The following is a 12401-nucleotide window of genomic DNA, read 5'->3' as shown; positions in this document are numbered from 1 at the left end:
GCGATTACGCATTTTGAGGAATTATAGGGAAATTAGACCGCTGCTTGGGCAGCGGATTTTCGCCGAAGTCGTAACGCGCTTCGAAAGTTGTTGGACCAACTCGTGACGGTTCCCTGGCGTTAAACTAAGTTACAACTCGGGACAAACGCCTCGGTCTCGTAGGTGAGACACGGATTTTACGCTAAATCCGGGCAATATTCCTGGCGTATGTTTCCGTCGGCGATCGCGCTATTATTAACGTCGGATTTGCCCCGGGCAAACTCCTCGGCCGTGCGCGGAGAACTCGCGGATTAATGCGGTTTTAATTAAAAGCCCTTAATTTAAAGGGACACTCGGCTGATATTATTAAAGGGCCGCGGTGATTGAAATAACATCATTTCAAGATACTCCTATCTTTCCCCTTATCGGCCTTTTCGGCCGCCACGTCCGAGGGATGCTCCTCCAAGCCGAGGGAACAAGTGACAAATTCTCAAGTGAAATAACGACCGTACTTCGTTATCTCCGGAATGAGATGACACGGTTTCCGACGTACCGACGTAAAATCCCGATTCTTCTCGGGTTTTATGACGGAGCTGAGTCGATAAACTCCAAGATTTCCCGATAAACGTGGGAATAATCGCCATGTGTACTTTCCCCAGTGATTGGGCTATTTTTAGTGCGGAACTTGTCGATTTTTCGGTCGATTCTTAAGGCGATGTGAAAGTGACGTCTGAGAGGTCTCGTTTATGAAACTTATCTCCGAACTGGGTGTGTCGAATCGTTTTAAACCTTAGTGCAAGAATTTAAAGAAAAAATTTATTAAAATCGCATAAAAGTCCGCAATGGTCGGGTTTCAACTGTTGGACTCGTTGAAACGATCGCCAAGCCAGCTTCTGGTCGGAGTCGATAGTTCCGTGGTATGAGCGGGCCTAGTAATTGGGACGCGAGTTATTTTGCGGGAGCGAATCCAAGTGAAAAGTTTTTCCCCGCGAATGACGGAGCGTCGCCGAGAAAATTTTGTTCACGGTCGTGCCCATGGCAAACACTCGACGCCCCTTGAAAAGCGTCCGGAAATATTCCGGAGGGTAGTTACGTTTTTCGAGAGGACGGGAAGGTATACGGATCTCTGCACACGGGGGTTAGGATTCCTCCAGGAGGGGTAGGGAGGCGTCCGGATGCGGAAACTCGGACCGGCGCTTTCGGGGGCGGTAATTCCTGGCTCTCGTTTTTCTGGGGAGACTCCACCGAGCGAATCACGATGAATCAAGCCCGGGAAAAGCGACGCGTCCTCGCGTAAAACGGCCCTACGTCGGCTGTTCGACGTTATACGAGTACCTTCTGAAACGACGTTAAACGCCGTTACAGGGTGGATGTCTCCGCCGTAGGCTGCGCATAACGAGCGAAGAGCATCTTCTTTCCGTGCCGCATCTCGTTAAAATATAATATCACATTTTAAGTGTATATGCATATGTACAGTTCTTTACGTTTATTTTTTCCGTGGAACGCGGGAGCGGGTGGTGGTCGCCCTCGTAAATTCGATTTTCCGGGCAAACGGCGCGCGTTAGGGGGGGAACCCTTCCCACAAAAAGTGGCCGGGGGATTGCGTGGAACAACGTTTGTCCGGGACTTTTTTCCATATTCCGCCGCGTTGACGCGGAAAATCCCAGCGATCTGCCCCTCGGCGAGATTTATACGCGGCGCGCTTCTAACTGCCTCGTCCTTAAGGTCGCGTCGTTCGGGAAGTTTTCCTCCTTAGGTTATTGAAAATTTCAACGTTAACTTCGAAACTTCCGGCCCCGCCTCCCAGGGAGTTTCCGCGTGTCGTCCCTGTCTTTCCACCGAGACGAGCGGGTAACTTTTAACGAGTACGGGAGATATACTTCATCGGTCGGGTTGGTTCTACCTCCTGCAAAAACGTCCGAGTGTTGGGAAACATTCCACCCGCCCTCGCGGGAAGGACTCCCCGGAAAATTCCCTGAAAATTGGAAAAGACCCCTGCCGCCTCTGCGACTTGCTTCGCCATTTCATACACCTTTATACTGTTCCCTGGGATCTGATCAAACTCCTTATCCCATTTACCGAGTTCCCTTGATTCGACGTTTGCATCCCTCGTTCCATCCCTTTTCCTTTCGCAATTCTTTCCACAAACAACGGAGATCACATTTTCCCGTGTCTTAGGCCGAAGTTCCCTCGCGGAACCCTTTGACTGGAGACCCAAGTAATACCCTCTGTAAGTATTTCACAATTAAATCGTATAATTAAAACTCAACTCGCTTGAAGTCAATTCAGCTCCTTATTGTATTTAGTCCCGTCTCTTTGTCACCGAGCTTATCAATTGCGGAATAACCTTTTAATTACTCCGCCGGGGGAGAAATTAAGGAGACGGAAGATCGCGCCTCCTTTCCTTCCTCTTTGTTAGTCTCGTTACCGTCGTTACTTCCTCGAGGCTGCGTCTCGCTTTGAACCAACCGGGGATAAATCGTCACCGGAAGGTACATTTACCAAACCGCGGCCTATTCAGCTTCCAATCGCAAACAAAGCGGAAGTTGGAATCCGGCGGAGAGACGATTCGTCCCATTTTGTAGGTATATAAATCGCGTCGCGTGCTCGCTCGACTTGAAATCCCCCGAAATATTCTCGGTTACCGAGAGTACTCGCAATAAAGCTCTCGATTCGTTGGTCGAATCGAAGTATTCGCTTTGCAGCCGCTCTTCATTTTAATTCCCCGTTTTTTGTGGCGCCTCGCTATTCGCACGAAGAAAAGGCGCGAAAGGGGTTCTTCAGCTCGGATGGCCGCGAGGGAAATGCAGGAAATCTCTTCCCTTTCCTTTTTTTACGCTGGCCCGGAAATAAATGCACTTAATTATTGATCAACTTTCGCATAGCCTCGCTCGCTCAGAAGGACCGGAAATGCATATATTATCCATGGCCCCTGTTCGCGCGCGTTATTCCCTCTCTTGGCTGCCGCTTAATTCGCCCCCCTCTCCCTTCTACAAAGTTTAATTGAAAAGGGCTTTTTCAAACCGGGGATTATCGTTCTACCAATCCGGAGCCGAGTGGAGCCAGAATGCGGTCGAGGGCCCGACTCATTGTGGATAAATTGGGCTGCGGGGTAACCTGATTTTGCAAACCCTGGATATATTTCGGGAGTTGCCGTAAGACCGCCAATCCTGGCTCGTTTTGTAATCCGCTGCGGTTAAAATATAAATAGCTTATCAAGTCCCACCCTCTACGTATAATAAGTTCGATCGTTACGTCCGACTGCGGTCTGTCATTAGAGCCGTATAAAATTACCCCGTCGGTACTCCTGAAATAAGTGTCTCGATTAAACGAGGCCTCCCTTGTTAAACGTCACTTTTCCTGCGAGATATTTTCCTCCTGGTCCTTTCGGTGCATTCGGCTGCATTAAATCATCCTCTGTCCGGGTCTTCTCCGGGAACTTGTTCCCGGGGACTTTCCTCTCTTCGGGATAAAAAGGGGAAGGAAAAAAGAAAAAAAAAGAAGAAAGAAGAAAACTCCGCATCACGGGAGTAAGAGAAAGTTCATTTCTGAGAGCTTTGAGAGTAAGAGAGGCACTCGAACCGCGTTGGGGAATATTCCTGGGGCAGGGGGAGAAAAAAAAAAATGTATTAGGCTTTTCCTCTCCTGCGAGACGTTTCCCTCCATCAAGCTCCCACTTAAGTTGTCCCTCCTGGTCCAACCCCGTGGTAGGGGGATTTTTTTTTTTCCTTTTTCTCCCCCTCGACCTCTATCTCTCTCCATCTTTCTCTGTACCCCTCGCGTAACTCCTCGTGGGTATTCTATCAGCTGCGATGGCACCAGGTCGATATCTTTACGAGATTTCTTGGGTTTCAGCGATGGCCGTCTCACGGAGGGCGACCAAATATTGGCGATAGATGGACAGCCCCTGGACTCGAACATCTCCCACGAGCAGGCGATATCCATCCTCCAGAAGGCCCGCGGCCTCGTCGAGTTAGTCGTTGCACGAAGCGCCCAAGGTAATAATCGCGACCCCCTCGATGAAAGGCCACCCCCTTCTCAGGGGATGGCCTTTCCTCCGGCATTATTCCCGCAGCTTTTGCATCCCGAAATCCCGAGGTTTGCGGGCTAAGAAATGATTTCCGAGGAGGGACCCCCGAGGGGCGAATTCCACCCCTCGCGTGTCCCTGTATATACAAGCCTTGGGAAATTCACCCCCCCCCCCCCCCCTAAGAGAGGGAACGCAATTTTGCTTATTTCCACGGAATTTCCTTTATTTCCCTCGATTTGGGGGCGGGAGAGAGTATCCCAGACGACACCGAGTGCACGGGAATCCTTTCCTCTTTCTCCCTTTTATTTTTCCCGGTTATCTCCCTATATCCGCGACCCTTGGAATTGTCCGCATCCGGGAAATATGTCGAATGAACGGACCTGACGGATAAGTCACATCTCAAAGGTTTTTCCTTGCATTTTTTGGCGGGTCTCCTCTTCTTTTATTTATTTTTTTCTTTTCTTTTTTTTCTCTACCAACCTCGATGGGGAAGTCTTGAAATATTCCGGTCGGTTGTATCCACTGCACTTTTCTTTGTTTCTTTAGTTTTATCCTGAGGTAGGGGGAGAATATTTTGTAGAAGAGGAAACAACGAAGCCTCGAGGAATGGGGGAAAATAAGACAGTTCTTTGAGCCACTTCGAATGCCGGGGGTGCATCGGCTTCGTCATTTATATCGCCCTCTATTTGCACCCCCGGGAGTATTATTCAGGAATAAGTTGCAAGCGTTATTGTTCCCATCCCTCGTTGCTCGCGTGGCCTCCCTGCTGCAATCGCATGCAGATTGCATCGAGAATTTGCAGCACGGCTCCTGGAGCAATGCCGTGTCCTCGGAATCTTTCTCCACGTTGGATCCATGATAGACCCGATAGGGACGTACTTCCTGGCCGACTAAACGAAGGCTCGACTAAAGCTGTAAAATTAATCCCGATTAAATAGGGAATATAGGAGATGGGAATTTACGAGAACCGCTTTCACGGAAAATTTACGCCCACGACGTGCGTTTAGTCCTCCGGAGGTCCACCGTATCCTATTCTCGTAAAATTTGATAAAAAATTAGAAAAATGCGCCGCACCTGTGAAAATGCACACGTACGTACGCTGATTTAATTCCGGCATTGTGCCCTGACCAGGTGATAATTCAGGCAAGGATTATTCTTGATTGAGTGGAATTGAAACAGGGTTACTTTAATGGACGTAGAAATATGATTTAGAAATAATTCCCCGGATCGGGGGCTTGTATCATGTTCTCAGAGATTGTGTTTCAGGTACGGTAATGTAGCTTCTCGATTGTCGAATTCATTGCTCGTTACTCTTTGGGGGGCTGAAAACGCTCCCTATGGGCATATTCCTCTGTGAAATCCTGGCGATCCTCAGAACGGAGCACGGTTCAATTGTTCGCCCCGTACTTTACCGTCCACTCGTTGCATGCCGGCACATTAATTATCATATGCGTCGGGTATATTAATTATCGCCGTGGAATACATATTCCACCCGTTACCGACATTATTCATAGGGTCTCCTGGATTGTCAATTCGGCGAGGGTATCGATATCCCGAGGAGAGACATTTGCATATGCCATGCTTCGACAATGCGATCGATCTCCATTTCCGAGATCGATCGAGCCCGGTCTCGCGCACTTTAAATAATTGACCTTCCCTCCTGCTTATTATCACTTTGTACCTGTACGGAGGAGCACTTCTTGCTCCATACCGAGGCTCATTACGACGCGTTTAAAGGCACGGTACATCTTGACACGGTAAGTGCTCTCGGGGGGCAACGCGAGTTCACGATGACGGTTCACCTAAAAACTATTATGTATATTACATGTTTCACCTGCATCGTCCCAGGATTACAATGTCCACCCTTAAGGGGAGATCAAGGAGCAAGAAAATATCCCGGTGCCTTGGACTTATTTATTTTCTAAGCGCGTATAAATATATATGTCCCTGGGGAGGAGAGGTGGGGTTATTCAATTTTAATGTACTCCTAATGTAATAACATTGTTCACGGGGAGCCGCGGTACCACGTGGACGATGTGCGGCTCCCCAGAGTGATACGTCACTGGGCGAATTGTTCCCCATTGTCCACAGGTTGCCGATCCCAAATGGAGAGATCGTTATCCTGGGAAGATGTTCCCGTGTCATAAGTCTCCATTAACTGGCCCCGGCACGTCCATTCCCGTACACTTGGGATAATCGAGGTTTTGCACCGCGCCATCCATTACGGCCCTGTATCAGAGGCCACGGGGAGGAAAGTTCGCCCGGTGATACGTGACTTCCTGGGGGTGGGTCATCTCGCGGGCTGCCAGTTTGCCTATACTCGACCGCACCCTTCTCTCCGGCACTCGACTCCGAAGATCGACGACTCCGTCGCCTTCCTCGGACAACCTTTGCCGGCATTTCTCTCCACTCCTCCCCGTGCCATTTTCCCCCATTTTTCCCCATTTCTATACATGCTTCTCCATTCGTCTCCATTCTTCTCCGGTCTTCCCGATTCCTCCCTATTTCTCCCGGTTTATAACTTCCACGGTGGAAATGTTCCTCCCGTGGAGAGGGACTCCAGCTCGGTACACGGCCTCCTGGTATCTTCAAGTCTCTACTCGACACCTAGGAACTACCCTGGCGGAGGAAAAAAAAGTATTCCCTTGAATGGTACCAGAGAAATGTTTTACTAATTTCAAGAATAATTATTTCACGCGAATAAATTGTAATTCCTAATAAACGTTGCATCCAATTCATTCGAGTTTACTCGAGTAGTTCTTTGATTGAACAAGATATTTCTTTGCTTCAATGGCATTCTTTTCTCCGGGTAGTAAATCCAAATTCAGCGAATAAGAGATGGTACGACTTATGGTTACCGGAGTACTACTTCTATTATTTATATTTCCCTCTTTTTACGGTTTAGAAGGGAGATCCCCGGTTTCGGGCGCACGTTCAGTACTTGGTCACTTTTCAAATTTGCGGAAACTTTCGCGACGTGTTTCGCGTTTCAAAGTCGATAAGGATGTACGTCGGAGGTAGTCTATCCGAGTAACTACTCGCAGTCTCTTCGACGGCATTTTTACGCGGTTTACCTCCGGGCGGAAAGTATTCCTCATATGCCCATTACTCGCTCGGTACGTGACTTGCTCGCGATTTCTTTTTTTTTTCCTTCTTCCTCTTTTCTTTATTTTATTTTATTTTCTTTTTATGTCTGGACGCTTTGCTTAGAACAGAAAATATCCCCCCGTAGAATGTTCCTCGTGCAATAACGTGACCTCACGACCGGTCGACGTCAAAGTCTGTCGTCTACTTTAATACTTTAGTTCTGCCGTACTTTACAACACCTGACCACGCTCAACCGTACTCGTTGCGTGCTTCCTCCGAGGATTTACGAGCCCCGTCGCCCTCCCCCGAGCCTGCTTTGGTGCCGTTTTCGTCGTTTCGCCTGCTGTCGATTTTTATTTTTCCCCCTTTCACGCCATACACGCCTTACGACGTGGCACGTAGTACCTAGTACGAGGCGTACGTAGGCTCGTTATTTTTTTTTATTTATTTATTTACGCCCTCTTCGCCCCATAGACCCCCCTCATGGATAAATAATCGTCCCTCAACTATTATCATTAATCAAGTCGTATCATCCGGCGCATCGCGTCACCCCTCCACCGAAATCATTTCTTGTTTTTTTTTTCATTTTAATTTTTTGCGCGTTTTTTATTTTTATTTTATTTACGCCCTCTTCGCCCCATAGACCCCCCTCATGGATAAATAATCGTCCCTCAACTATTATCATTAATCAAGTCGTATCATCCGGCGAATCGTGTCACCCCTCCAACGAAATCATTTCTCGGTGCCACCGAATGTGTTGGTTCTTTAAACAATATCCACGTTGTCAACACTTTTATCGCGTACAAAGATTACCGGTGGAAACAATCGAGTACTGGGTGGTGATACTTGGAAAGTAACAAGGACTGGCTGAAACATAACCAGGAATTAGGGTGATCCGTCTTTCGCCCCTGCATATGTACTTGGGGCGAAACTCTACCGCAGTCACGTGTAAAATTGTCAAATGATTCGGTGCATCTAGTTTGGAGAATAGTTTCATAAATATTTTTATACATGCATATAATATTGACACATTCATATATATAATATATTATATATATGTGTATATATAATGATCCTTTCATATCACCTTAAGCCTTCTTGGAGAGATTGCCGAGTCTGACTCTAAACGCTATTTCTTTTGCCAGATATTGGGAGCTCGTTGCCGACGGATGAGTTATCCGGGGCGTCGAGTTCGACAACCGCAGCAGGAGGTGCGGGATCCGTCGCCGGCGGCGGCGTCCCGGGTAACCGGAGCACTTCCGAGAGGGAGCCGTCCCTGTATGCCTCCTCGTCGGCCGCCACCCCCGTGCCGCCGACCATCGCCGCAGCCCCCGCGGCCGCCGCTGCTCCCCCTGCCCCCGCGGCCCCCGCTGCCCCCGCGCTAACACCTACCCCGGCCTCCACGCCGCTACCCGGAGGCCTCGTCGTCGAGAGGAGCCCCTCTGCCGTCAGCGACACCTCCAAGACTGGCTCTGACATGGTGGTAAGTGCAGGGGACCGACTTTACCGGCCCGGTTCCGACATCGTTCCAGGCGAGGGTGCTCGTCTATCGGAACTTCAGAATAGGCAACACACATTCGCGACCGCTGACGTGAATTCACGTCTTTTCAAGTTCCATTTCCGATTGCCGCTGACGTGAATTCACGTCATTTCAAATTCTATTCCCGATCGCCGCTGACGTGAATCACGTCCCGCTTAGTTGGCTCACTAATTGTTAATCGGCGGGGCGCACAAATTGTATCATTTTTATCCTTGGTTTAACAATACGAGTTTGCGGCAACCTGCAGCTTCGGGAATTTCATTATTTTCCCCGGTACTCGGTATTCGAAACGGAAAATATTCAACGGGTAGGGAAGGGGTTAACGCGCGAAGTCAAACGGAACCTCGGACTTGCCGACGAAGGAGTTGCCAAAAAGGAGGGCGACGTGACATTGTCCGCGTTAACCCCCTTTTTGAACCTCCCCCTTTTGTCCCGAGCAATTGGTTTCCATTGATCGCGTTTCCGAGGCCGGGGGAATTGGTCGAGGCAGATGATTGAACTTGATTGGGAGATATGAAGGAGGTGCGATGAAGGAAAAGGTGGAGGAAGGATCGCGGGGAAGGTGGGAAAATTGAGTGATAGGTCGAAACAGGACTTGGGGGGGGAGTTCCCATTGATTTTTTTTCTTTTCGTTCGAGGAACAGGCGGTATCATTAACCCGAATTTCGTCTAAGATCCTTCCGGAATCGGAGATCGGAGGAACACGTGGGGGATGTTTGTAAAGCTCCTCGGATGGGGAATCTCTCCCGTACTACCGAAAATCCAGATGTCGAAGCCGCGGCTTCCTGTAAATCTCGGTAGCCGCTCAGTCGTCGCCGCCGCCGTGTCTCCGGAAACGCGGAATAAATCCGCAACGCCCCGTAAATAACCCCGATGCGAATTATCTCCCTCGAGGTAGTTCACGTTCTGGCAAATCCGGCCCCCGTCCGCGAGCCCAGTCGTAAATAACCCCGCAAATAACGAGCTGAATTACTTTTCAACTCGGCGGGGGGTCGCGCTGGGGGGAACTGCAAATACGTTTGCTCTTTACCCCTACTTCCTCGGACCCTCGTGAATCTCATTTGCCTCGGCTTGATTCATCGTTTAGTTGGTATCACGATTATGGTCGGTATTAAATTTCCCGAGCTATTTTATTTTATTCCTTTTCTGCCGGTTTCCGGAGGTCCTGTCTCTGCTCCTCATCTTTCGAGGGTTCGCGAAAATTACCGACGACCAATATCGCTCTTGGTCTCGGCAAAAAATGAAGTTCCTCGTTATTGCCGGAATTTTATTGCGCCCCCTTTTTTTTTTTCACCCTCTTTTGCCATGTTTTCTCTGCACGTAGTCTCGAGGGCTCATCCGATTTCCATTGGTCGAGTCCCTAGATCGTTCCTGGCTGGCTTTCTGGTCGAACGAGGTCGCCGAGTTTTCCCTGGGAGAGCTCGGTTTTCCGGGTGTACGGTCACCATCCCCGGGGACCTGTTCGCGGACCTCCGGGGACATGTTCCAAACGTTTCCGGGATGTCCGCACGTCCTACGCTTCGTTAGGGCCGACATTTTCGGCATCGACCTTCGATGGGCTTGGACCTAATTTCATTTCCCAGCCGTTAGGGACGTTTCACTGTTTAACGTGCGCCTGATAACTGTTTGCCGCGCGAGTTTATCGGCCTGATTAGCTAATCACTAGTTTTTTAACTCGACTCGAGGAAACGCATCAATTTGGAAGCTACCGAACGGATCAATGAGACCATTTCTTGATTGAAGAAATAATTGTCGGGTCAAGGGTGAGACTTTTCGATCGCTATATTGTCGAGGGTGGAAAATGATGAAAATAGTGAATTGGATTAATGGATAAAAATTTTGTATTACGTACTATATGGACTATCGATCTTGGCTCGGTCTTGGAGAATGGAAATCTTCTAGTCACGAGAGTGGAGGACCGTTTGCGACATTTGATAAGGCGATTGAAATTGAAATTGAAATTCCGTGAAGTACCGTCAACCTCGATTGATAACGTACGCATTTGTAATGCTAACGAGTAGGGTGTTTTACCGCGGGCCAATTGTTTTGCGATTACGCCGTCAAAGTTAGGGAATAAATCGGTGTAACGACTACGACCGCAGTCGAGGATTTAGATGAGCCATGGTAATTGCGTTAACGCGCAAGTCGCATCTGGAAATGGATAGTCACATCGGGACTCCTTTACAAGTTCGATTGTAAGTCTCCCCCTTACACGAAGAGGCGTATCGGAACTCCATTATAACTCTAATTATGGGACCGGAGACCCGAATTCACGGATCCAATGTTCCAGTTAATACCCTCAATGATAGGATATGGTCTAATTACCTCCCCAGAATCTCGAAATATCGGTGTTCCGAATAATCGCGAAAACGAGGTCCCACCTTTCGCTCATTATTTCGAGATTCCCCTAAATCCTGCGGGAGTTCCATAAATCATATTTCCCGATGCCTTCCAACAGAAAATCACTCTAATCTCATTTGAGCGGAAATAAATTCTTATTATTCCGAATAAACGTTGCGTCCAATTTATTGGAATTTATTTGAGTCAGATATTTCCCTGAATTGACGAAATATCTCTTTGGTTCAATGGCATTATTTTTCTCGGTGCATCTTTATTATTAATTTGTGAGTCCAGGCTCTCGGTGGTATACGAGTTTAATGATAAATTCCCGGAATATTTTTTTATTTACAATATCCGATCAAGTCGAGGGACATCGCGGGGGTAAATTAACGCACAGGAGTTCTGCTTCCTCCGCCCTTAATTCACTTTGTTCGTCAGTTTGATAATTACTGGGAAATGATAGCCCCGTGAATTATCCCTCCGGAGTGGCGAATAAAGTCGGGAAATATCGCCGGTGGAAATTGAGGCAAGGGGGGAAAAGAAAAAGATGAAAAGGGAATAAACCCCGTCCCAGTCCGGGCGAAGGAAAAGAAGGCGAAGCGAGATTTGCTAATTGGGCCGGAGCGTAAATCTTCCGCGTAATAACAGGGGCGTGTTAAAACGCTGATCGCGGCTTACAGGAAGGATTATCCAAGTATTTCCTGCGCCCTTTCGACGGGAGCTTTCCGCAACGGGGATCCGAGGGCGGGAAGAAAGGGGGAAACCCGCGGAAAATTCTCCGCTAAGGGAGACACTCGCCGTTAAAAAAGCGCCGACGTTCGATCAGCCGGCTCGGCCGAGTAATCAGGATTTCCTTTTCTCTTACTACCTCTTTTCTCTTTATCCTTGCAGTTAAACACAGAGTGGGCACAAGTGGAAGTGATCAACCTGATCAACGATGGCAGCGGTCTTGGATTCGGCATCATTGGAGGCCGCAGCACCGGCGTCGTCGTCAAGACCATACTTCCCGGGGGTGTGGCCGATCGCGTGAGTGTAAAACTAGTAAAAGTAAAAGGAGAAAGAAAAAAAAAAAGGAAAACATTCTTACAGATTATCGGGAAATTATTGATTTTTAGAAGAAGGTATCGACAGAAACCGCCAATTTCCCTTGCACTGATAAAGAAGAAAAATATTGAAATTTTATAAATCTTTTGTGAGAGGTTTTATTCAGACGTGATATACTAATTTTATGACACTTCCAAGCAACATTTATAACATACGTTATAAATTGAATACGCGGGTGTGGTCAGTTTTCCGCTAAAATTGTCACTTCTGAAATTTGAGGAAGCTTTTAATATGACGCTACAAAGTTACAAGTTTGAGGTAAATCGTCAATGTATGATATTAATGCCCATCGAAGGACAGAAGATAGTCCCGAGAGTGGAG

At 48.2% G+C, this 12401-nt stretch overlaps 1 protein-coding gene across 5 annotated transcripts in view; it reads left to right on the top strand.

Moving 5' to 3' along the window:
• LOC105702008 (patj homolog) overlaps nucleotides 1-12401 on the top strand; it is a 49019-nt gene that overhangs the window by 22268 nt on the left and 14350 nt on the right. For all 5 annotated transcript variants that reach the window (XM_012429196.1, XM_012429195.1, XM_012429193.2 and 2 more), the window contains 3 exons: nucleotides 3835-3977; nucleotides 8242-8579; nucleotides 11868-12002. In XM_012429196.1, the coding sequence (XP_012284619.1) occupies nucleotides 3835-3977; nucleotides 8242-8579; nucleotides 11868-12002 (616 nt within the window). The remainder of the gene's footprint in view (nucleotides 1-3834; nucleotides 3978-8241; nucleotides 8580-11867; nucleotides 12003-12401) is intronic.

The sequence above is a fragment of the Orussus abietinus genome, unplaced genomic scaffold (genome assembly GCF_000612105.2).
Source record: "Orussus abietinus isolate OABI.00-Male unplaced genomic scaffold, Oabi_2.0 scaffold22, whole genome shotgun sequence".
NCBI classification, from domain to species: domain Eukaryota; kingdom Metazoa; phylum Arthropoda; class Insecta; order Hymenoptera; family Orussidae; genus Orussus; species Orussus abietinus.
This window is presented reverse-complemented; position numbering and strand designations above follow the sequence as displayed.